The sequence below is a fragment of the Scomber japonicus genome, chromosome 2, assembly GCF_027409825.1.
Source record: "Scomber japonicus isolate fScoJap1 chromosome 2, fScoJap1.pri, whole genome shotgun sequence".
NCBI lineage: Eukaryota > Metazoa > Chordata > Actinopteri > Scombriformes > Scombridae > Scomber > Scomber japonicus.
In genome coordinates, this window is record NC_070579.1 from 27,328,579 (window position 1) to 27,354,959 (window position 26,381).

The following is a 26,381-nucleotide window of genomic DNA, read 5'->3' on the forward strand; positions in this document are numbered from 1 at the left end:
ACTGACTGAAATTAAACTTGGATAAAATGGACATTGAACAGACCTCCTGAAGGACCATTTCTGACCAATAACTAAATTATGGCCTGAGCTAAAAGCATAAATGACCTTTGGGGTTATTTGATGCAGGAGAAAATACCGACAACTTGGTAAATATCGACAGGAAACTACCCCCTTTTTAGCCACCTTATCTTTTTATGAACCAAATTTAAATTTCATGTAAATGTCTAATGATTATGTAAATCAAGTTTTCAATAAAGGAGGTTACATCTTGTGTCCAACTTTTGAAATGAACAATATTTACATATTCAAAGATTCTTGAGATTAAGGAGCGAGTCATGAGTTTGCACTTTTCAACTCTCCAGTCCTATCAGTCAACTTCAGTGTTTTGACAGCAGGTGTAAATTATCTCATGTGCATAGTATGAACTCCATCTGGTTATTTCTCAACCTGCTACTACTTTTGGCTGCATTTATCTGATCAAACACTGAATTTTCCATAACATATCTCCTCTCTCACTGCACAGAGACCTCAGATGTTGTACCTGGAATCTGCTGAAGCCACTCTCCCAGTTTGAGGGTCACAGCCCCCAGTACAAGGGTGTGAGGGTCTAAAAGCAGAGAATGCTGTACAGACTATTATTTGTGATATTGGGCTATACAAATAAAATTAACTTGTTTGTGGTTTATTATTTAATGTTGAACTGATCAATTTGCCACAAGTATGCTTCAACTTCTCAGTTTGAAAAACATGTTTGATGTGGATTAAACTTTCACTTTTCACTTCAGTATTTTTTATCAGACTCTGTACTGTTATATTGTTGTTCATCTTATGTTATGCTATGCTATGCTATGCCATGCTATGGTATGTTCATGTAATTCCCCCAAGTATCCAACTACAAATAAGCACCATATCATTCAATGCATTTATTTTGTTTTATTGAGGTGGATGACAGAGATAAAAGTCATAGCAACAATGCAGCTACACGAGGTATTATTCCAGATTGACTCACACTGTGTACCTCTAATTTTTAGTTGCACATCCCAGATTCAATCTTACTGTTTTTCTGCCCTGAAAGAAGCAGTATTTGTGTCTTGATAGGACATGTTTACACCATTCTCTTGGACTTCATGGCCAGAGACCCTAGGGCAGTGAAGAAGGTATCTGGGGTCTCTCTCTCTTCCAGTGAAGACTTGGCACAGAAGGAGGGAGGAACAAAGTCCATGGCTGTTGAGATGCCCACAACCCAGTCGAATGTGCTAAAATATTAACAAAAATGTATCATTACTTTATTTATTTGTTGGGGGTCAAAACTATTTTTGTATACGATCAAATTCCACTGGCTTGGACTGAGGCAGCCACCTCAAACTCATGCTGTGCTTCCAAACCTTGAAAAGACCCTCGGAAAGAAATTTAAGATTGGGTGGAAATGTGAATAACATGATGCATGAGACATATAATATTTATATTTGATTAAATGATGCAACCAAAAAATAACATGTCCAGTATCGTAATTGATCAATCGTTTCAGTGAGGAGGTGAAACAAGCTGATAGAGTACAATACATGAAACTGATACTGTCAGACAGTTAAGAGCAAATTCTTACTTAAGATATTTAAGGGGAAATATTTAATACATTCTTATGAGGTGAGTGATAATATGAATAGAATTGTGAGATGAGATTTATTTTGTGAATTGTTTTGAGGAATATCTTATTTTTTTGGTATTGGTTTGGATGTTTTACATGATTTGAATAATAGTTAATGATTCAATAAATATATCACAATAACATACACCCAGCATTACAGTAGCATTGTTTTGGTGATGTTGATTATTTCACTATTTCTGTTTTTTGGCCCAGTTCTCACCTGATAGTGGTCCATCCTGATGTTGGAGTGATCACAGAGGTGGTCAAAGGAATGCAGCCAATTTCAGTAAAGACAGTTGAATAAGAGACTGAAATCATGAATCATAAGTTACATGTGAGGGTTCAACAATAAACATACAGTAGTGATCTTTACTACTTACTCACTGAAAAAGTACAAATGACTCGGCAGGTAATTATCTACAAAAGTCACTACATTATTTTCTATTACTTATCCCAACTCAATCAAAGTCCACATCACATTAAACATATTCAGTACATATAGAAATAGTAAATGAGACACATGAACCTTACTGGAAAACACAGTATACACATGTACAACAAAACAAAACTAGAAATTGACTGAAACTTCACATTCTTACAGTCTTTTGCACACTTTTGCATCAAAGTTATGCTGCAGGAATTTTGTTTAAAATGTTTGCATCTTATAACAGGATTTGGGTTAGGGTAAGGGCCCTAACCCTGACTTTATCAGGAATGTCAAATTTTGGGCTTTATTACCAGCATCTGGCTAATCAGTGACATGGCGCACCACGTTAGGGGCCATCATCCCTTAGGGCTTTGATTAAAAAAAAGGGTGATTTCTTGGTTCAGGATATGATATTCCCTCTTACCGTTCCCGGGCAGGCTTCCATACCAGGTGTTGACGAGCACGCCCATTCCCCAGCCAGAGGAAGAGCCCATAACTACCTGACCCATCAGTTGGGCATCAGAAGGCACTTCCATGGGAACAAAGCTGTTGTCCAACGGCATCTTCTTGCAAGTGAACCTGCTCCAGTCGATCTCATAATAGACTTTCTAAAAAGATGAATGCAGAAAAGGAGTGTTCACCCACCACTGCCCTTTTTTGTCTGTGTCATATCTTTGTTGCCTTTGTCTTCAGATGTTTTGACTATGAAAGGAAAATTGCTTTACCATGATATAGATTTGTCATAAAATATGTGTTGTTTTATTGTGTTTATGACAAAATAGTGTTATTTGATTGCATTGCATTACAAATAATGTTAGCATGCCAGGTAGCATGGGGCTCTCAGGGTTCAAGAAATGTAGTAGCCATGATGAAAGTGATGCCTTGTGGAACATAGCCAGTAACTGTGACTCATGTTAGAAATGTAATTTACTATTGCAGTGAAGAAATATTGTAACATACTGATGGAAGAGTATGTTTACTGAGACATAATAACACAAAGAAGATGGAAGAGGGTTTTGTATATATATATATATATATATTTATGTATGATATTTTGATGTATTTCTGGAATAATCAAAGAAGAAAATGAATGGAAAACCATTTTTAAGTAATTATTAAAAACAAAGGCCAAGCATCCTGTTTTCAGCCTCTAAGATGTGAAAATGCACTTCTTTTCTTTAAACATCTCGTAAATATTGTTGGGTTTCAAACTATTGAAACAACAGGCAGTTTGAAAATTGTGATGGGTGTATTTAATTTTCTGTGATATTTTAGACTAAATAAATAATTGACCAATAAGAAAAATATTCACAACATAATGTAATTGATGATGAGAATGATTTTTTGTGGCAGTCCATTTTTATTGTTGTTTTCTTAAATTAAACCAATGAGAAGTCCTGTGTTAAGAATACAGAAAGACGCTGCTGTTGAACTTAAATATCATTTTCCTACTTTGCACAAAACCAATCAATGTGCATCATTCTCTGCCAAGATACATGTTGCTTATTGCTTTTAGCTTGTGTAAATATACACACCATCACTCAGGATGATAGGACACTGACTGTAGTTTAAAGAAGAGAGTAGATATGCTAATGCTGCAGAAAAGGTAGTGTAAGGAAAGGTGGTGAATATATTTCTGCTTCACTGAAACTAATCACTGTTCAGTTGTTTGAGAAATCTAAACCAATGTGTAGTCTTGTTTAATAAAATTGCATCAAGACTTATACTGTACTATTACTATTTGGCATTAATCTGTTTAGAGCTTAATTTAACCAGAGTTTAATACCTTGTTGAAAAACATCAGCTGGTCCGTAACATTTCCAGAAAAACTGAAGGTCCTAACCCGCATCCTCTGACCATAAGCATCATAGGTTATTTTTCCTGTGGACATGATGCTGGTGGTCATCTGAAAGACAGACACAGAGTGAAAGGGGAGAAAGGGATCATTAAACATGGGTCAATTATTTAGAGCCTGAAAAGTCATGAGTCATGAGTTTAGTTTAGTTGTATTTTATTTATTTAAAAAGGGACAGTGTACATTCATGAACATTTCAAATTAAAGTGCAAATGCACCGGAAATAGCTAAGATAGCTAGTTTTCATCCGTTGTCCCTTGAGTCAACTCACCACAGTGAAGCCTCCACTCATAAGAGGGGGAACAGCTGCAGAAGAAAAAAACAAAAACAAAATGTGTATTTTTTCCTGTTTTTCCTTCTCTAATCCTCTACCAAACAGTCAAAACTAGCTTCTACTTCTTCTGCTTTCGCTAAATGCAACTTAAGTTCAGCATGACTCACTCTGACATTGAAAAATACCAGCCACTTTTCAACACTTACTGCAGGGTATAGGCTCCTGGGCGGCACAGGCTGCCAGCATAAGGCCAAGGCAGCATAGCACTCTGTTGAAGTCCATGTTGAGAAATCCTTAGGAGTCAGCTGAGGAGTACCAGGAGGATGGAGAGTTCTGGCTTCCTTATATACCTGCTCACAGTACAGCTGGCTGCGCTCACACACGTGGTTCAACCCCTTAAGCAATTTCTGCTAATGGCAACCATGTGGGCTAACATGACCAAATGCTTGTTGTATGTTCCAAGGCCAACTTACCTACTCAATGACATGAGTCTGCACTATAGACTGAGTACTTGTTTAGATGCTGGGCATTAAAAATAGAAACAATAAAGAATAATCCATAAAAGCATATCTTTGAAATAAATAGTTTTGCTCAAATGCTTTATAAAAAATATTCCACATCTATCTCTGTCTGTATAAAAACAAATGTACTGAACATGTGACTGAAAACTGATGTTGAAAGACAATTAAGTTTTGAATGAAATGCTCTATTGACCTCTTGATTAATGTATTATTCCCATTTGCCGCTATTCTTTTGAATTTCCCTTTTAGGAATTAAAATGTCCTTTCAAAAAAAAGTAAGAAGACAAAAAAATGCATAGTTTCATTGTGTATTATACTAGAAATATTTTCTAAACTTTTGTACCTGTACTGCTCTTTATTACGTTACGTTTACGGTGCAGAATGATTTATGTGCACTAGAAGCTGTTTCCACATTTATCTGCTGAAAGTGAAAGTTTCTCTGTGCTCATTGAATTTACACAAGGAACTGGGAACTTGAAACCTGCAGTGCACATTGCACACTAAGAATCAAGGAGGATACATATTGCGTCCAACAATTCAACTTTGAAATGAACAATGTTTACATATTAAAAGATTCTTGAGTTTATAATGAAAGAGAAAGAGTAGATGTCATTTTAAGGATTTAAATATAACATTTGAACTTTTTTCAGGGAAAAACTATATTAGACACACATTATTAGTCAAAGTAGAGTATTTTATAGAGCTACATCTTAAAACATGTCTGGAAGAATTTAAACCTGGAAATGTAGGATGTTGCTCAAAAGCTAATTTAGCTGTACGTCATGTGTTGCATGTTTAAACAGTCCTATCAGTCAACTTCAGTGTTTTGACAGCAGGTGTAAATTATCTCATGTGCATAGTATGAACTCCATCTGGTTATTTCTCAACCTGCTACTACTTTGGGCTTGTTTATCTGATCAAACACTGAATTTTCCATAACATATCTCCTCTCTTTTGTACTTCACATGGTTCTCATATCATGCACTTGATTATTAATCTATTGTCTTAATAACATCACATCTCTTTATGAAATTCAATCCAATACATTTTCACATTATACAACATATATATTTCAGTTCAACCCTCTTTTTTAAAGCTTCGATGCATTTGTATGGTTGTTGTCTTTGCAGAAGAAGAAACAAACTGCACAGAGACCTCAGAAGTTGTACCTGGAATCTGCTGGAGCCACTCTCCCAGTTTGAGGGTCACAGCCCCCAGTACAAGGGTGTGAGGGTCTAAAAGCAGAGAATGCTGTACAGACTATTATTTGTGATATTGGGCTATACAAATAAAATTAACTTGTTTGTGGTTTATTATTTAATGTTGAACTGATCAATTTGCCACAAGTGTGCTTCAACTTCTCAGTTTGAAAAACATGTTTGATGTGGATTAAACTTTCACTTTTCACTTCAATATTTTTTTATCAGATTCTGTTCTGTTATATTGTTGTTCATCTTATGTTATGCTATGCTATGCTATGCTATGCCATGCTATGTTCATGTAATTCCCCCAAGTATCCAACTACAAATAAGTACCATATCATTCAATGCATTTATTTTGTTTTATTGAGGAGGATGACAGAGATAAAAGTCATAGTAGCAATGCAGTTACACGAGGTATTATTCCAGATTGACTCACACTGTGTACCTCCTAATTTTTAGTTGCACATCCAAGATTCAATCTTACTGTTTTTCTGCCCTGAAAGAAGCAGTATTTGAGTCTTGATAGGACATGTTTACACCATTCTCTTGGACTTCATGGCCAGAGACCCTAGGGCAGTGAAGAAGGTATCTGGGGTCTCTCTCTCTTCCAGTGAAGCTTTGGCACAGAAGGAGGGAGGAATAAAGTCCATGGCTGTTGAGATGCCCACAACCCAGTCGAATGTGCTGAAATATTAACAAAAATGTATCATTACTTTATTTACTTGTTGGGGGTCAAATCTATTTTTGTATGCGATCAAATTCCACTGGCTTGGACTGAGGCAGCCACCTCACATTCATGCTGTGCTTCCAAACCTTGAAAAGACCCTCGGAAAGAAATTTAAGATTGGGTGGAAATGTGAATAACATGATGCATGAGACATATAACATTCATATTTGATTAAATGGTGCAACCAAAAAAAACATGTCCAGTATCGTAATTGATCAATCGTTTCAGTGAGGAGGTGAAACAAGCTGATAGAGTACAATACATGAAACTGATACTGTCAGACAGTTAAGAGCAAATTCTTACTTAAGTTATTTAAGGGGAAATATTTAATACATTCTTATGAGGTGAGTGATAATATGAATAGAATTGTGAGATGAGATTTATTTTGTGAATTGTTTTGAGGAATATCTTATTTTTTTGGTATTGGTTTGGATGTTTTACATGATTTGAATAATAGTTAATGATTCAATAAATATATCACAATAACATACACCCAGCATTACAGTAGCATTGTTTTGGTGATGTTGATTATTTAACTATTTCTGTGATTATTTTGGCCCAGTTCTCACCTGAGAGTGGTCCATCCAGATGCTGGAGTGTACAAAGAAGTGGTCAAAGGGATGCAGCCAATTTCAGTAAAGACACTTGAATAAGAGCCTGAAATCATGAATCATAAGTTACATGTGAGGGTTCAACAATAAACATACAGTAGTGATCTTTACTACTTACTCACTGAAAAAGTACAAATGACTCGGCAGGTAATTATCTACAAAAGTCACTACATTATTCTCTATTACTTATCCCAACTCAATCAAAGTCCACATCACACACACACAGTACACACATGTACAACAAAACAAAACTAGAAATTGACTGAAACTTCACATTCTTACAGCCTTTTGCACACTTTTGCATCAAAGTTATGCTGCAGGAATTATGTTTAAAATGTTTGCATCTTATAACAGGATTAGGGTTAGGGTAAGGGCCCTAACCCTGACTTTATCAGGACAGTCATTTCTAAGAATGGCTTTGGCATGTAGCAGCTAGTGTGCCACAGTAAAGGCCATATGTCAAATATTGGCCTTTATTACTAGTATCTGGCTAATCAGTGACATGGCGCACCATGTTAGGGGCCATCATCCCTTAGGGCTTTGATAAAAAAAGGGTGATTTCTTGGTTCAGGATATGATATTCCCTCTTACCGTTCCCGGGCAGGCTTCCATACCAGGTGTTGACGAGCACGCCCATTCCCCAGGAAGAGGAAGAGCCCATAACTACCTGACCCATCAGTTGGGCATCAGAAGGCACTTGCATGGGAACAAAGCTGGTGTCCAACGGCATCTTCTTGCAAGTGAACCTGCTCCAGTCGATCTCATAATAGACTTTCTAAAAAGATGAATGCAGAAAAGGAGTGTTCACCCACCACTGCTGTTTTTTTGTCTGTGTCATATCTTTGTTGCCTTTGTCTTCAGATGTTTTTACTATGAAAGGAAAATTACTTTACCATGATATAGATTTGTCATAAAATATGTGTTGTTTTTATTGTGTTTGTGACAAAATAGTGTAATTTGATTGCATTGCATTACAAATAATGTTAGCATGCCAGGTAGCATGGGGCTCTCAGGGTTCAAGAGATGTAGTAGCCATGATGAAAGTGATGCCTTGTGGAACATAGCCAGTAACTGTGACTCATGTTAGAAATGTAATTTACTATTGCAGTGAAGAAATATTGTAACATGCTGATGGAAGAGTATGTTTATTGAGACATAGTACCACAAAGAAGATGGAAGAGGGTTTTGTATATATATATATATATATATATATATATATATATATATATATATATATATATTTATGATATTTTGATGTATTTCTGGAATAATCAAAGAAGAAAATGAATGGAAAACCATTTTTAAGTAATTATTAAAAACAAAGGCTGAGCATCCTGTTTTCAGCCTCTAAGATGTGAAAATGCACTTCTTTTCTTTCATATAAACATCTCGTAAATATTGTTGGGTTTCAAACTATTGAAACAACAGGCAGTTTGAAAATTGTGATGGGTGTATTTAATTTTCTGTGATATTTTAGACTAAATAAATAATTGACTAATAAGAAAAAATATTCACAACATAATGTAATTGATGATGAGAATGATTTTTTGTGGCAGTCCATTTTAGTGTTGTTTTCTTAAATTAAAACAATGAGAATTCCTGTGTTAAGAATACAGAAAGACGCTGCTGTTGAACTTAAATATCATTTTCCTGCTTTGCACAAAACCAATCAATGTGCATCATTCTCTGCCAAGATACATGTTGCTTATTGCTTTTAGCTTGTGTAAATATACACACCATCACTCAGGATGATAGGACACTGACTGTAGTTTAAAGAAGAGAGTAGATATGCTAATGCTGCAGAAAAGGTAGTGTAAGAAAAGGTGGTGAATATATTTCTGCTTCACTGAAACTAATCACTGTTCAGTTGTTTGAGAAATCTAAACCAATCTGTAGTCTTCTTTAATAAAATTGCATCAAGACTTATACTGTACTATTACTATTTGGCATTAATCTGTTTAGAGCTTAATTTAACCAGAGTTTAATACCTTGTTGAAAAGCATCAGCTGGTCCGTAACATTTCCAGAAAAACTGAAGGTCCTAACCCGCATCCTCTGACCATAAGCATCATAGGTTATTTTTCCTGTGGACATGATGCTGGTGGTCATCTGAAAGACAGACACAGAGTGAAAGGGGAGAAAGAGATTGCTAAACATGGGTCAATTATTTAGAGCCTGAAAAGTCAAAAATTGGGTGAGTAAATGAGTCATGAGTTTAGTTTAGTTTTAGTTTATTTATTTAAAAAGGGACAGTGTACATTCATGAACATTTCAAATTAAAGTGCAAATGCACCGGAATTAGCTAAGATAACTAGTTTTCATCTGTCGTCCCTTGAGTCAACTCACCACAGTGAAGCCTCCACTCATAAGAGGGGGAACAGCTGCAGAAGAAAAAAACAAAAACAACATTTGTATTTTTTCTTGATTTAAAATGAGATATTCATCTATCCTCATTTTAAAACTGGCTAAATAACTGAGGTGTTGAAAAAGAAATACTTTGAACGCCTGGTTTGTACATGATTAGAGATTTGTCTTGTCTGAGTCATTGATTGGCGATATAAAGATGGATATATTTTGTTAATATCTCGACAAATATCTGACTGAATAAACAAACATAACTGTAACACATATTAAGACAGATAACACAGCAATTTTACTTTTGACTGAAACTAAAAAAAAAAAAAAAACAGTTGAAAAGAGAAAAAAACATTTACAGTTAATGTCCAGTAAAGGGTATTGCGATACACCTTAAGCCATTTTATCTTTCTTCACACATCGTTTACACCTGTGTTTTTCCTTCTCTAATCCTCTACCAAACAGTCAAAACTAGCTTCTACTTCTTCTGCTTTCGCTAAATGCAACTTAAGTTCAGCATGACTCACTCTGACATTGAAAAATACCAGCCACTTTTCAACACTTACTGCAGGGTATAGGCTCCTGGGCAGCACAGGCTACCAGCATAAGGCCGAGGCAACATAGCACTCTGTTGAAGTCCATGTTGAGCAGCTTTAGGAGTCAGCTGAGGAGTACCAGGAGGATGGAGAGTTCTGGCTTCCTTATGTACCTGCTCACAGTACAGCTGGCTGCGCTCACACACGTGGTTCAACCCCTTAAGCAATTTCTGCTGATGGCAACCATGTAGGCTAACATGACCAAATGCTTGTTTTATGTTCAAAGACCAAGCTCATCAGAGTATGGAGATAACTACTCAATGACATTAGTCTGCACTATAGACTGAGTGCTTGTTTAGATGCTGGGCATTAAAAATAGAAACAATAAAGAATAATCCATAAAAGCATATCTTTGAAATAAATAGTTTTGCTCAAATGCTTTATAAAAAATATTCCACATCTATCTCTGTCTGTATAAAACAAATGTACTGAACATATGACTGAAAACTGATGTTGAAAGACAATTAAGTTTTGAATGAAATGCTCTATTGACCTCTTGATTAATGTATTATTCCCATTTGCCGCTATTCTTTTGAATTTCTCTTTTAGGAATTAAAATGTCCTTTCAAAAAAAAATAATAATAAAAAAAAAAAGCATAGTTTCATTGTGTATTATACTAGAAATATTTTCTAAGCTTTTATGACCTGTAGCCTACTGCTCTTTATTAGTTCCGTAAAGTTCACCTCCACTTAAAAATATGTTTTTCTTCTTGTTTCTGTAGTTGAATGCTTAACGTTTACGGTGCAGAATGATTTATGTGCAGAGTTTTACACTAGAAGTTGTTTCCACATTTATCTGCTGAAAGTGAAAGTTTCTCTGTGCTCATTGAATTTACACAAGGAACTGGGAACTTGAAACCTGCAGTGCACATTGCACACTAAGAATCAAGGAGGATACATATTGCGTCCAACAATTCAACTTTGAAATGAACAATGTTTACATATTAAAAGATTCTTGAGTTCATAAGGAAAGAGAAAGAGTAGATGTCATTTTAAGGATTTAAATATAATATTTGAACCCTTTTTTCAGGGAAAAACTATATTAGACACACATTATTAGTCAAAGTAGAGTATTTTATAGAGCTACATCTTAAAACATGTCTGGAAGAATTTAAACCTGGAAATGTAGGATATTGCTCAAAAGCTAATTTAGCTGTACGTCATGTGTTGCATGTTTAAACAGTCCTATCAGTCAACTTCAGTGTTTTGACAGCAGGTGTAAATTATCTCGTGTGCATAGTATGAACTCCATCTGGTTATTTCTCAACCTGCTATTTTGGCTGCATTTATCTGATCAGACACTGAATTTTCCATAACATATCTCCTCTCTTTTGTACTTCACATGGTTCTCATATCATGCACTTGATTATTAAATTAAATGAAACAATCTATTGTCTTAATAACATCACATCTCTTTATGAAATTCAATCCAATACATTTTCACATTATTTAACATATATAATATTTCAGTTCAACCCTCTTTTTTAAAGCTTCAATGCATTTGTATGGTTGTCTTTGCAGAAGAAACAAACTGCACAGAGACCTCAGATGTTGTACCTGGAATCTGCTGGAGCCACTCTCCCAGTTTGAGGGTCACAGCCCCCAGTACAAGGGTGTGAGGGTCTAAAAGCAGAGAATGCTGTACAGACTGTTATATTGTTATTCATCTTATGTTATGTTATGCCATGCTATGGTATGTTCATGTAATTCCCCCAAGTATCCAACTCCAAATAAGCACCATATCATTCAATGCATTTATTTTGTTTTATTGAGGAGGATGACAGAGATAAAAGTCATAGCAGCAATGCAGCTACACGAGGTATTATTCCAGATTGACTCACACTGTGTACCTCTAATTTTTACTCTCACATCCCAGATTCAATCTTACTGTTTTTCTGCCCTGAAAGAAGCAGTATTTGTGTCATTATAGGACATGTTTACACCATTCTCTTGGACTTCATGGCCAGAGACCCTAGGGCAGTGAAGAAGGTATCTGGGGTCTCTCTCTCTTCCAGTGAAGCTTTGGCACAGAAGGAGGGAGGAATAAAGTCCATGGCTGTTGAGATGCCCACAACCCAGTCGAATGTGCTGAAATATTAACAAAAATGTATCATTACTTTATTTACTTGTTGGGGGTCAAATCTATTTTTGTATACGATCAAATTCCACTGGCTTGGACAGCCATTTTTTGGAAATGAGTTGAGTCACTAAAATCTTTAATTCTGAGATTTTTTTCTTTTCTTTTATTATTATTTTCAAAATCGTCAAGGCACACTATGTAACATTGACGACAAGTGTTCAAAAATGGGTACTACAACATTGGCTGCCATCACGCAATTGTAGCAGCGCAGCTGTTGAACTCTGCAGGATTCAACAATCTGCAAAGACACATCACAGCCGTATAATGATCCAGTGCAGTAAATATATTACATATTATTCCTTTATTATGCCATTGACCCTCATGCAAAATGAGTCTGAACCCTATCTTACTTTCATTTCCTTCTTTTTCTGTCCTTGTGTCCTGTTGCCTATTAGTAGAAAAATATAATTTATTTTTAGAAGTACTCCATTTAAAGCATTAAAAAGTTTGTATTGACTCAAAATAGATTTTTAATGAACACAATAATGCAGTCAAACATTTTATTTTCATTATTTCACATACCTTTCCCCTTGTGTCTTCACACAAGACACAGTGCCATGGCAAGTCAGTGTCTGGGCACTTAATCTGATTTAGGGTTATGCAGAAATCATGAAACCATTGCTTGCATGTACTGTATCACATTGGGTCTAGAAAATAAAACAATTTAACATCAGTTATGTTTATTAAGTTTTTTGAAGGCATGTATGAATTTCTTGCGTTGGGGATCAAAAATAACTTTTAAGTATTGATTTGTATATTAAAAGCTGACTGTTAGTATAGATTATCAATATAGTGAGAAACAACCTGATAATGTTTGCTATGTGCCTTTGTCCATGTTTGTGTGTGTGAATGTGCTTACAACTATCTGTGTAAAATTAAACACAGTGGCATGTTTGGGTATGTTAGTTGCACTATGCAATCCACATATGTTTCAGTCTGTGCAAACATCTGATGTAATGTGACCTGATGCTACACGAAAGACAACAGTAGTAGTTACCCAGTCAATAACAACTACAAAAAATTAATGAAAATATATATTTGTAAAATAAGCCTTGTGGCACATGAGGGATATTAGTCTGTATGTTATACAGTTGGTTTGACATCATTCAGTCAAATGGTTGAAGCGCATAATAGGTTTGTATTTTGAATGTCAAATAAATGTTGAATATTAAACTAACTTAATGTCGCTAAAATAGCGGACAATGTACAAATTATACCCAGTAAGCATTATAATGATGGTCTTTTAAACTCTTGTTTTGTTTTACTATCTCTGACCACAAAAATATAAATTTACCAAAATGAAGAGAGCAGAACAAAAGGAGACTATAAGAGAACTGGTCAATTCGCTCTGATGTGATTATCTGCCAGGAGATAATGATGAATGCTACAACCTAAAAACCATTCCAGGTGTTCCTGTTCTTAGACACCCGTACAAAATGTTAGAAATACTGTATGACAGGCATACACACTGTGGTGATAATCACATCTGCCAAGGTGCCCTTGAGCAATATTGTTTGCAGTTTACTATGATCTCACTCACGTGTGAGGCAGGTGAAAAAATGACATGTTGAGAGATCTGTTGTGTCTGTTATTAAAATGTTGTTTCACCATTACTTATGTCCCATACAGCAGTTCCCACATAACCACGTATGCAGTGTGAACTATGTCAGCTGCACGTTCAAAATAGAAAGGCAAACAGCAAACCTCCAAAACCAAATACTGATCTTGGTTTTGGAAATTTACCACAGGTGCAGGTACCACAACATCCTCAAATTAGTGTCCTTCTGAAAATCCATTTCAATGTATTATCAACCATTTGTTTAGGATAGTATTCAGTTTTCCAGTTGTAATGTAATACACAAAGCTTTTGGTCCATTTAAAAATGGTGAGGCGCTTCTCATTCATAAAATGCTATAAGACAGAACTCAAATGCCACAGGACATGATGCATATTATATTTATTTTTTCAAATATGCATATTAAATGATCTCTTTTTATATGGAGTTTCCTTTGGCATCTCAAGGTGAATGGTTATTAAAAATCAAACATCTTCTGAGCCAGGAATACTTCAAATATTTCAGTGCAAAACAGCTAAAGCAAGTTAATTAAAATAAGACACTCCCCACCCCCCAATTAAAAAAAGAAAAACAGTTTTAAAAAAACAAAAACCCAGTGGTTAACATGTATAAATAAAGAACAAAAAGCAAATCTGGCACACCAGAGAACAAAAAACATTTTAAGAGAAGAAACCCTTTTTTTGTTTAGATGTTGGTTCCCTTGTTTTGCAGCAAAGCATCAACTTACAAATTTCCACCTCATATACATATATGAATATCAACAATGTGTTTATTATAATATAATCCTGTTACACTTTCTACAAGAGGTCCATATTAATTAAACTGTTAGTTACATAAGGTGAGTTTCCAGTTGAAGTTTAGGATTACTCCGGGTTTCTGTGTAGCATTCACTTCAAATTGACTTCATTTTTCGACAATAATTTGTTGGGATGTTTTTTTCTGTACAGTCTGAGATAAATTCTCATGTATACCGTATCATGTCTTAGCGGAGGATGTTTCTTCTTATGTCTGTTTCTGTAAATGCAGAAACCCTGAGTGTTTTACATGTGACTTCGAAAGCAGAGGGTAACGCACTGTTTTGTTGTGTTGTGTCAGTCGAATGATCGCTCGCTCTCTTCTCCGCTGTCACTGAGAGTGCATCAAACACCGGTTGAAAAGGCATTGTCTTAGTCTGGCATCATTTTAAATGAAACGGCAGAAACACACAGTATCAAGCAAGCAGACACAACTGTCATCCACTCACTGAGATCAACTCATTCATCCTTCATTCATGTTCCATTAAACATTCTCTTCATCTCCTTTTCAGTTTAGTCTACCTACAACAAATCAAGCTCACTCTAATCTATTGTGCGTGACTTTTTAAATAAATTAAATCAAAATTAAAACAGTTTACTCACTGGTCCGTCTTTTTCCTTTTCTACACCCTAAATCTTCTTGCTTAGTTTTCCACATTTAAAAAATCTTTCTACCTCATCTTTCTGAAGCCCAAATACATCTGATTCTTTAAATATCTCTACATTTTAATCACCCGCCCTGCCTCTGTTTATTCAACATAAACTCTACTTTGGTATCTACATATACTCCTCGTGTAGCTTCCCCTATTTGACATCTACACTAAACTTACCTAATTCGTATAAAACTACAGCTCAACTAGGTGTATGCCCTACTCCTCTTTTCACTGCCCTGCTATTATTTCAATGCATCTTTTCAAGTGGGAACCAAACAGTCGTCCTAATGCACAGGCACACCCAACAGGCATACACACACTCATCTGGACAAATACATTTGAGAAATGAACGGACTGTGGACGTGTCAATAATGGAGTGCAATGAAGCCATACTGACATTAGAAACGTATGTAAAGATTCAGAGACAGATGGGACATGCAGGAGGTGTCTTTGTGGCCATATGAAGCTGGGAAAGTGACTTAAACATTGTAGGTGTCCCTGTTTTCTTGTGTTGGTTAGCAGGGAGAGGGAAGGTTCCATTGGGCTTTAGAGTTGGCAGGCAGGGTTTCTGGCTGAGGGAGCAACAGTGGGTAGGGTAAACTTTCAAAGAGCCCACATGAACAGTATTTGTTATTTGACAATGCAGTCAGAATGAGAACAGCTGAAACCAGTTTGAGAGGGAAGAGGAAGCCACTTGATACAGTCAAAGAAAAGGGTTCAGCAGTTTAGAGGATGAACAGTGATTCCCTCCAAAAAAAACCCAACAAAAAAACAGTATTTTAGAGCTTCAGAAGTTACAGGAGCTGAGTGTGATGTCCAAGTCCCTCGCCTTGACAATTTATGGATTCGTAATTTGGCCCTTGATCTTGTTTATACTGCTCTTAGTCCTCCATGGCCTGCTGTCAGCAGTCAGAGACTTCTGAGGTGTTGGAGTCACTGGTGAGTTTCCTGCGTTGCCTCACAGATTTCTCCTCATCCTGCAGAGCAAAAGACAGTCATTTTTTGTACCTGTTTAGTATAACTGAAATCTAAAGGTTGATGAGGAACCCTCTAATCCTCTACCACCAAACTCTAGATAGTCACAAGATATTACAGTTAATTAATAATTAATTATTCAATTTATCCACCCACCAAAAATAAAACTTTTAATTATCATGACAAGTAACCTAGAGAAGAACATTTGTCATGACGATGTAAAGGGAAATTAGAAAAAACACCATGTACATATTTTTTTCATCAATTTAATTTGTTAAGATTATTGTTACCAAGCACCCGTAATTAATTTTTAATGTGCTTCCAGAGAATTGATCAAAAATGTAACCACAGAAAAAACAAATTATATGTTTTCTTCAGGTTTGATTGGTGTGATAGTTAGACAGGTCTACCTATAGCCAAGGTTCAACATGGCTAAGGCTTCAGTTAAAGGCTGTTGATTATGTACATCTGTGTTATTGCCAATAAATCCTATTAAAAGACCAAAACCAACAATGTCCGTGATGTGGCTCAAGAATATCATGTCTTTTTTTTGTATTTCTAATTTCCTAAAACAGTTGGGCACTGTGGTTTTTAGTAAATGTTACTCAATTAGATGTAAACAATGTGTTCCTTGTGGACCATTCATAGGTGAGGATTGAAACGCATTTGGTGCAGTAATGAGTTTGACAGAAGCAGGACAGCATATGTGGGACTCAAAATAAACTACAGTGTACATTTCCATTGAAATGAAGGAACAGAGTGGCTGATTGACCTGTTATTAAGTAGTTTGGGGCAGCAGGAGGCACAGTATACTGTAGCAAAAATGCAATTATCAGGCTTTAGTTACACTGACAATACTTATGGGATCTGTTGACAATAAGACAAATATAGAATATCAGTAGACTTATCCTTTTAGGTTAGGCAGGTTCGGGTTTTATTTGAATTAATTTAAAGACATTTTCTTTGGTATGTTCTGATTCCTGATATTATAAAACAGGCAGATTTATTTTTAATTTTTGTGTGTGCTTACAGTCTGGAAGACTCCATTCTGGCCCCACTCTCCAGGGGAGTGGTCCTCAGGGTCATCTGCCTCTTCCTCCTCTTCCTCCCCCTCCTCCTCTCTCACAGTGTCCATCCCATCCTCCTCGTACTCAGTCAGACAGTCTGACTCTTCCGCTGAATAGAAAGATGTAGAGGAGATATTACAGAGACTGAACTACCAGGTTTCGATAGCATCCATAAAAAATCCATTAATTATTTCCATAAAACAGAGAAGAAGAAGGAAGTGACACTTCACCATCTGCAGCAACGTAGCTTTGGACAGGCTCTATCCTGGACACAATCTCTGCAAGGTCCGTGAAGTCAGCTCCTGAACACGTGCAAGACTAAGAGGCAATGAATTATTAATATTATATGTTGAAGTATGGTGGCTTTGATGGTGAACGTGAATGTAATTATAAATCAATTATTTGTGTGTGTGTGTGTGTGTGTGTGTGTGTCCTCTCACGTCAGGTATCTTGCTGTCGTTGTAGTCGGCTGAGCGGTGATCCTTCAGCATGTTCTTGATGATATCACCTCGAGCCCAGCCGGTGAACACCAGCTTGCCGTGTTGGAAGCCCACATCCTGAAAAACAAAAAAGTTTAAACAGAAGCACAAGGCGTTTGCTAATAAACTAAACAGATGCATGTAACTCATTTCCATCACAATGTGCAACTAATGCCATTTAAAGATTCCTAAATCATCAACTGCTTAATTTTGAAACACAATTTCTGGTCATCGTTGAATGAAACAATCAGAGAAGTGATTGAAGTGATTTCAGAAAATGTTGGGTTTGATTTCGCTAACAAGAAAGAGGAAGTGCAACAAGAGACAAGATTCTAACTTTGAAAATCATGGCAGCAATTATTTTAACCATCCTATCGTCAATTACGTGGTACCCAGTAAAATTATGCATTCATATTACATACAATGTGATGATGAATGATTTGCACGATAATGTCACACTGCTTTAAAGAAAACAGGAAGCCAGACGTTTTTTTTACAGGCTTTTTCCTCTTCTTTTTTTTGACAGAGCCTCCTGCATCATCATCCTTCTTGAGCCAAATCAGAAGTCTAATTGAAATTATGTCAGCACTGTGTTTTTCATGCAATGTTAATGTCTGTCTGAACTTGGCCTTCACCTTCAAAGCATATCCAAAAGGACTTACAAAATACACATTCTCCTCGAACAATGACAGACTATCAATATGAGTGGTGGAGGAATGAGGCAATTTTGACTTCTTTCTCATTTGCTTGCTGTCTCTAAATCAATAATTGCCAAGGGTAGATAACATTGATGTTACATATCCCCAAATAAATAAAACAAGCAATGAAGTTACTCACATAGATCTCGTCAAACTTGCCAAAGTCCATGGTCTTGAAGCGGTCGATGGGTGGTCTGATGTACTCACAGTAGGCACTCTTCTTCACCAACTCCAACTGCCGCACGCACGACACGTAGGCCAACCGAGACTGGATCTCAGCCATGTCTGGCACCTGATGAAGTTAGTGGAGTGAGAATCAAATTTAGGTCACATCTACCTGAATTCCCCCTTAACATGATACATTTGTCACTACACATGCAATATTCATTTTTATTTTGCTAAGTCATCATAAGTTACCAACACCTTGTGCTGGTGACTTTTTAACATTAAAAAGTTGTCAACCTGTACTTTACCTTTACTTTCTCTGCCCAAGGATTGATTCGTTTCCACAGTAACCACCAGCCAGACAGACAGTCCCCATAGTTACAGAGGTCGGTCTCATCTTGGCTACCCACGTCAATGGCAATGACTGTTCTGGCACCCATGTTCCTCGCAATGTCCGCTGTAGGGTGTACAGCATTCACACACACGAACACGCAGACGTACAAACACAGCACGACAAAATCCAGCAGCAGAGATGATAAGAAAATAATTCCAGTGTTACTAGGCTTATTTCAGCGTAATCTATTTATTTTAGAAGACACAAGTTCAAACAGACTTGCACCACAAAAACATGAGTTTTTTTTAAGCTGTCAAACAATCTGCTGGAAATTTATGGCCAATTAGTGAGACAGACCACTGTAATTTTTGAAAAAATAAAAATGCATACTTTTCAAGCCAACAACCAATGGGCTCATTGCTAGTTTTTAAAGAGCCTTGGGGCTGTAAGCATTTTTGTGGTGTTGAGCCTATTCAAAAGACAGAAACAAGAAGACATCCCAGAAGCCCAAAGCACGGATCCAGAACAAAGCCAACAACAACTAGAAATACAGTTGATTGAACACAAACTTCTCAAGGAATAGGCATACTAATAAAGTTCAGAAATAAAGAATGGTGATTTTAGAAGGGTCTATTTAGCTGGATCAATCTTTGGGCCCAGAAAGCATCACATTTCACAAACCTCAGAAATAACTATTGCTTGGGAGATGGTGAGGCATGATTCCCATACCAAATAGAGAATTACAACAGCTCAGGCCAGAGCTTTGTGAAATGTGGCTTTCATCAGTACAAAATACATTCTTTACAACAACTACACAGAAACACTCAGGGGAGTTTTCATCTGCGCACCATTATGAATGTCAGAAACTGTTTGTATCTTACTTTAGTTGTACTTTGCATGAATGTTACGAGAATAAGTGCATTTGGTCTGGTGCATTTTTCAAGTAATCAAGAGATACTCAATGGTGCGCAGACAAAAAAAACATGATTCCCCTCATTCTAAAGAGACTCCACTCATCTTTCCTCTGGTTGAAATGAAGCAAATACTTATTTCAAAACTGAAGTGAAGATAAACAGCAAAGTAGGGCTGGGCGATACTGTTGAAATCATCAACAAGTATTGATTAAGATATTGCAAATAGAAAATTAACTGAAGTTCAAAGCAGAACTTTGTTCCATTGTTAAACTAAACTTCTCACGTTTTAGTCAAAACCTTCCAGAACTTGTTCATCCGGATGACAGAAATCTGAAGAAAGACAGCATGAATATGATATGATTCTGCTGAAAGCCAATAAATGATACTATTTAATCGCTCAGCCCTACAGAAAATATTAATTTCCACACGAGGGGAACCAGATACCGATATCAAAGCAAACTAGTGTCTTGTCAGTCAAAAACAGACAATAATCTTTTTTTTCCATCTTAGAAGGTTTTAAATCCAAATTCGATCAGTTGTTAAAAATGCCAAATTCAAATTTGATACGTCCACACATTTCTGACACTAGGTTGTTAGACTGACAAATACCCCATTCCCCAATTTGATGTGGTATTTTTTTTTTTCAATTGGTTTGTTTTTATATCACAAAGTGACAAAGTGAATCCTTATCCTAATTTAGAATCACTTCAAATATCCAACTCTAAATGCTGATTGTTCCCCATCTCACAAAATACTGAACTTTTAGGGTCTGATGAAGCTTTTTTACTCTCTGGGTTGCTTAAGACTCAATTTGTCTTATTTGATGCCGTAATCAATGGTTTAATTTGAGATAAATAATATTCAGATGGGGAAATTTCAGCACATAGGAATTCCCTCCATCAGTATTAAAACAAGCCCATAGCTACATACTTACCCATCATGTAAACACTGCTAACTTGATCAAAGCCTTACCACCCCACCCAAATAAGCATCCCCATCCCTCACTCCACTTTCTGCTCTCCTCTGGGGGATAGGAGTTTGGTGGACACTGGAGGGACACCACCTCTACTTGCCTGGCAGGTTGTTGATGTAGCCACCGTCCATGAGCAAGTTGCCATCTTTGGGATCGCAGAGAGGTGGCAGGTACCCCGAGAGGGTCATGCTCGCACGCACATAGCGCCACAGAGAGCCTGGCACACCAGGGACGGAAGGAGGGAGGAGGGAGGAGGAAGGGGGGGGGGATAACATCTCAATAACGTTTGCTATACGTTTCAGGTTAGTGTCGACACAGACCACAATCCCAACACTAGACAGAGATCGGCTGATGGAAGGTAGCCGATCCCTGAAAATGCTACGACTGCAGTTCTGCCCACCTTTAGACTCTGTTGTACACCACTGCAAACCTCATTACCTTGCACACAGATCCTGCGTGACTTGTGCAAAAGGTAAAAAAGTAAATGGCAACCATCACAGAGTGCCAAGGCTGTTTGAATCTCCAAACTGTGTCCCAACAGCAGTGCTTTCTTTGTTGCATGTTGTTGTATGAATTATTAAACACTAAGTTTTTGCCAAATTCAAAGATGCTGTATATTGAAGTTGAAACTAATCATGATAAACTGAGCTTTAGTCATGGAAAAGGTTGTGAACCTACAATAACATCAACATGTCAGAGAAGGAGAAGATGTTGTGACAAGTTTGGAGATCTCTCACCGTGAACATGGCAGGGACAACCTGCCTGCCCAGTCCCTCAGTACAGTACAGTGCCAGCAGGGGGCAGGAACAGGCCGGGTGTTGCATGGGTTGGAAGGATAAGGAGCACCGCAGAGAAAAGCGGGGGGTGCAACTGTGCATGGAGTATATATGAAGTCAGTGAACTGTCTCACTGAAATATGACTTTTAGAGACATACTTTATCATCTACCGTTTTGTGTTTCTTTATAGAGCTAAAATCTCTTTTTCTAACCTCTCTTTCAGTTTGTACAGGGGGTACAGTTGGCAACAGCAGGATCCAGAACACATATTCCCAAATAAAAACCAAAGGAAATCAAAAATATAACATGCCATCAATATATATTTATAAGAAATATATAGATTGGCTCACTGTGTCCAACGCTGGCATGCACATAGAAGCAAGCAAAGCCAGGGAAGAAGACAGGTGCAGTGTGGAAGAAACCAAACATGTTCCTGTTGGTGAAGATGAATGAAATGAAACAGAAACAATTTCCCAAGAACGTCCTCATGGGAAACGAGGGGAACAGGCTGCAGTTGAGTCCACGGGACAGAAACATTTGGGCCTACCGAAACGCACAATGATCCACAACGACAGACAGATGTGATGCTGACATGAGGTAGAGCTGCACAATATCCAGTGAGGCAGGAAAATACTGTAAAGTGTCTCATTCAAGCGATCAGCTTTCTTTTAATATAAACATATGGTGCTGTTTCTTGTCTATGCCCGAATGTCAAAATGAAAATCCAGCTGAAGGTAAATTGACCTGACTATGTTGAAATAAGCAAGAAAAGTGGTGTATGAAGACATGTCAGTGTTTACAAGCCAAATCCATGGAGACATAAAGGATAAGGGGCTTTTTTTTTTTTTTCTTTTTAGCAAATATAGGGGGCCAGAAGAAGCCAGACCATCATGCATCTCTCTGTGACCCATAGGTGTTAAGTCATGCGTGAATAAAACCTCAAATCCAATAAGAAAGTGAAGATCAGCAGTCATATTCAGAGATGGCACCAAGCAAACTGGAAAATGTGTGTGTGTGAATCAAAGAGCCTGAAATAGGAGGGAATGAGATATACTATTGGATAACAAACTGATTGGATCAATCCAAAAGACATATTTTTTGACTTAGTCTTTCCTTCCAAACCATGGGCTCCCAATGTCCAACTGGTCATGGTGGGTTAGTTACAAGTGAGAACTGGGAGGTAGAGGACAAGAAGGAGGAGGAGGGTAGCCGAGTGACTGATTGTCGACTTAGGGATGAGAGAGGAGGTTTCGGTGAGCGGGGGTTTAAAATCTGACCTGGGACATTGTTAACATAGCAACCATCCACAAGCAAGTGGCCATCCTTGGGGTCGCAGAGGGGAGGTAAATAGGGGGTGTAGGAGGCGCTGGCTCTAACATAGCGCCAGACGCAACCTGCCGGGAAATCGAGATGGAGAAGGAGGAACACATCAAATATGGGCTGGACTCCACGTCACAGATTTAAATTATAGCGAGAAGGACAAAGAGAGCACAGAGAGTGAGAGGAGTGTTGAAAAAAATGAGAAAAGTGGAGAAAAGAGAAAGAAATAGAGAGAAAGAGATGCCAGCAACATAGAGAAGAAGAATGCAAGGAGCTGCCAGGAGCAGGACAGAGAGGAGAGGGGAACACAATCTCAACAGAATTGCTCACTTTGACCTACAATTTCAACAAAACTTAATTAATTCCAATATGATGCCAATTTCATATAAAAAACACATTCTAGGACCACTCCAAGATCAAATGGAACTATTCCAGCCTAATTACAGAGGCGTAAACATCTTGATAACAATGACATACAACATACTAAAATACCAACACAATTCAGTTTTGTGACTGTTCGATTACTCATTTCTAATTGCACATTACAACCAGTCTACAATATATTGACTACACATACACTATCTTGAATGGGTGACAACAGATATATGTAATTAGCTTTGTTACCTAGAGACAGTGATGCCAGGTTTGTTTGTAGTGTTCATTAAGCATATTAACAAAATAGTATTAGCTTTGTTAGATGACTGGTTCGACAAGCAAAGGAAGGACGAGCAGAGAGAGTGAAAGAAAGAAAGAAAGAGAGAGACAGAGAAATGAGAGAGGGAGAAAGGTAGCCCATCACTACAAGAAGTACTGTCGGACCTTTAATGAAATTTTCTCCAAACTGTAGAATGGGGAGGAAACTGTAAGGGAAACTAGACTAAGGTTTTACCGGAAAGAGTTGCTGTGTTTAGTTTCAGATCTCAGTCTTGGTGATATTTCTCACCAGATAAAACCTGTACCTGTACACCAATAAAAAATAGTGCCAAACAAGTCTTTCCTTTTCAGTCACTAGATTCAATATGACGTTACTCAGAATAGCGCCACACTATTGATGTTGGAAACACACAAGTAAACCTACAGAAAGCACAGAATGGAGGTGAAGGAGTGAAGGAAGCAACATGGGATGTCATTAAAAGGAGCGAGGAGGGAGTAAGAAAGGCAAGGTGGAGTGTTCTGGATCCTACATGTTGACATGGACATGGGAAGGGGGTAAGTGCTTTTGGGGGTCAGCGACTACACAGGTTATTTTGTCTATTGCGTAACCTATAGATAGGCAGCTCTGTGATGTCTCTCTATGTGCAGAAAGACCTAAAGTAAGGGATTTATCTAAGGCACGATCTGGGAGTTTTAGACAGAAATGTAATGGGGGGGGGGGTGATGAAAAGGCTACAGCTTGATCAATTTAGCTTATGAAAAAGTATTACATAGAAAAAAAAGATGAGGAGGAGAGGAAAGAAAATAAAGATATAGAAACAGGAAGGACAGTAGAAGTAATAAGAAATAAATGAAGAAAGGGAAAAAAAGACATGAAACATAAAAGTAAAAGAGGTAGATGATTGGGAACAATGAGACTGAGAAAGGAAACGGTTTTGCTCCAGCATTTTATACACATGCCAAGATGCAAACATAAGCATTCAATGTTTTCTGCAGGACTCAGGCCTGCAAACCGACATACCCACAAACCCCTTAAATCCAGCACTCAGCCTGAATTATAACAATTCAAAACATTGCCTTTACAATTGAACTGGCAGAGTCTTAATTTGATGTATAAATCTGTGAATTACAATGTAGCATTACACCGAATTGACATGGTGTAGAAAATGGCACACTGGATTTGCGGGGTGGAGGGACGCGGAGGAGGGGGAGCGGGGGGATCATCTCAGGCATCTACTTCAGCTAGCATTAGTGATGGTGCATTTTTTATGCAAGTCAAACATAACACATTCACCATTATATCAGCAAATACAGACACAAGCACAGAAACATCTACACAGTGTTTTATTTGGTCTATATTCAGTGAAATACTCCAAACTGGATTGAAACTGGCATATTCTCACAGGAAAAGTAGTGCATTTGCAACCAAAGATGAGAGATGCTGTGTGTGCAGGCCAGCCACATGTTTTTCATTCTTCATCACCCATCTCTAAAGTACCTTTGATTGCAAATCATCCATAATGTCATTCTCTAAGCCTATTTCAGCTAAGGCAGTGAAGTTTTACTACTTCTAATACGCTAACTTCTTTGTCTCTTCCCGCTGAGTCGGGCAAGGTCCTCCAGCTGGCGTGGACATTATTAAATGATCACATTTTAAGCCTTAGTGAGCATACTGGCATTTGCTCAAAGTGCCATCGTCCACATTAATTGGAGAGCTCACCAACTTCAATTTAGTTTGGAGTATTCTACCTTGAATCATAAATCTGAAAGCATGCAGTCCAGTCACTCCAGATACATTTTTAAAGTTATGTATTGCCTCAATCTGTGCCTGCTATTACAATATTTATCGATATGTTGTAGAAAGGAAATATTTAATTTCCTGAAGTCACTCCTAATGTTGAGTGCTACGACATGTTCAGTTAGGCAACAACTGTGTCATTTTACATCTGACTGACTGCTTCAAGCATTACTCACTGTTTATTTTTGAAACTTTTGAAACACTAATTGATAACAATGCCAATTTCACACATTAGTTCTCTGCCATTCAGAACAGTATTACTGGATTGAGTTATGTTAAATGTCGGGAAAGTGCATTAAAAAGATTTGAGCAATAAAGTATTCATGCCATTTTGTGTGTGTGTGTGTGTGTATGTGTGCGTGTGTATGTTTGCGTTAATGTGGGCTCACCTACAGCTACCAAATATTCTTAACCTTAAAAAAGGTATACTTTCTATTAAAATAGTAATTCGATGGTGAGGGTTGGTTGCCCCTGCAGTCAGTTCAGCTGTCACTTACCATCCTGATGAACACGCATGGCTGATGCAGTGATGTCAGTGGTGACGTTGAAGTATGGCAACCACAGATCCTGGGGACACATAGTTTACATCACCGCCATAAACCTTATTATTAATTATGCAATTCATTACTCTTCCCCTTTACTGCAGAGGTACAGTAAATCCATTATTTGGAAAGATTAATTTGTGCAGCATCTGCTCACTTCAGCTTGCTTGTCCTGAAACACTTTGTAGATGCTGGTGTTGAAGGCAGATCCAGAGAACATGGAAGTGATGGGATAGGTCAGGTCCAGGACTGTTTTAAATACTGAGTTCATTGCCTATTAAACAACAAAAAATAGAAAAAACAGACATAT

At 37.3% G+C, this 26,381-nt stretch overlaps 2 protein-coding genes and 1 long non-coding RNA gene across 5 annotated transcripts in view; all 3 read right to left on the reverse strand.

The window, feature by feature from the left end:
* Positions 1–955: 955 nt before the first annotated feature.
* Positions 956–11,856, reverse strand: LOC128369700 (ependymin-2-like). 2 transcript variants are annotated; one of them, XM_053330786.1, is made up of 7 exons: positions 11,756–11,856; positions 10,183–10,382; positions 9,608–9,642; positions 9,251–9,370; positions 7,854–8,037; positions 7,221–7,308; positions 956–1,256 (listed from the first exon to the last, which is right to left on the reverse strand). In XM_053330786.1, exons 2-7 carry the CDS (start codon positions 10,256–10,258, stop codon positions 1,106–1,108), a joined length of 654 nt encoding a protein of 217 aa, XP_053186761.1. In that variant the 5' UTR covers positions 10,259–10,382; positions 11,756–11,856; the 3' UTR covers positions 956–1,105. The 2 variants fall into 2 exon arrangements, with proteins under 2 accessions (XP_053186761.1, XP_053186756.1); XM_053330781.1 differs by lacking the exon at positions 956–1,256 and adding an exon at positions 6,385–6,608.
* Positions 3,867–4,622, reverse strand: LOC128369726 (uncharacterized). The gene is made up of 3 exons (XR_008322019.1): positions 4,408–4,622; positions 4,199–4,233; positions 3,867–3,978 (listed from the first exon to the last, which is right to left on the reverse strand). It is a non-coding gene; the product is annotated as an uncharacterized LOC128369726 (long non-coding RNA).
* Positions 11,857–14,284: 2,428 nt separating the features above from the next.
* Positions 14,285–26,381, reverse strand: part of pnpla6 (patatin-like phospholipase domain containing 6) — a 32,327-nt gene continuing 20,230 nt past the window's right edge. Inside the window, exons 28-36 of one of the 2 annotated variants that reach the window (XM_053330638.1) lie at positions 26,229–26,345; positions 26,027–26,096; positions 23,035–23,151; positions 19,068–19,216; positions 18,734–18,886; positions 17,858–17,974; positions 17,648–17,735; positions 17,381–17,526; positions 14,285–16,352 (exon numbers count right to left, since the gene is read on the reverse strand). In XM_053330638.1, coding sequence (XP_053186613.1) covers positions 16,278–16,352; positions 17,381–17,526; positions 17,648–17,735; positions 17,858–17,974; positions 18,734–18,886; positions 19,068–19,216; positions 23,035–23,151; positions 26,027–26,096; positions 26,229–26,345 — 1,032 coding nt within the window. In that variant the 3' untranslated portion in view covers positions 14,285–16,277. Of the gene's footprint in view, positions 16,353–17,380; positions 17,527–17,647; positions 17,736–17,857; positions 17,975–18,733; positions 18,887–19,067; positions 19,217–22,688; positions 23,152–26,026; positions 26,097–26,228; positions 26,346–26,381 lie in introns of those variants that run through there. The other variant, XM_053330644.1, reaches the window with a different exon arrangement.

Excerpts from the sequence above, each read along its gene's own strand:
- LOC128369700 (XM_053330786.1), bottom strand. The coding sequence starts at position 10,258 with ATGGACTTCAACAGAGTGCTATGTTGCCTCGGCCTTATGCTGGTAGCC. Across the intron at positions 9,643-10,182 it reads CCAGGAGCCTATACCCTGCA|CTGTTCCCCCTCTTATGAGT; the intron begins GTAAGTGTTGAA and ends TTTCTTCTGCAG. Across the intron at positions 7,309-7,853 it reads TGGAAGCCTGCCCGGGAACG|GCTCTTATTCAAGTGTCTTT; the intron begins GTAAGAGGGAAT and ends TCATGATTTCAG.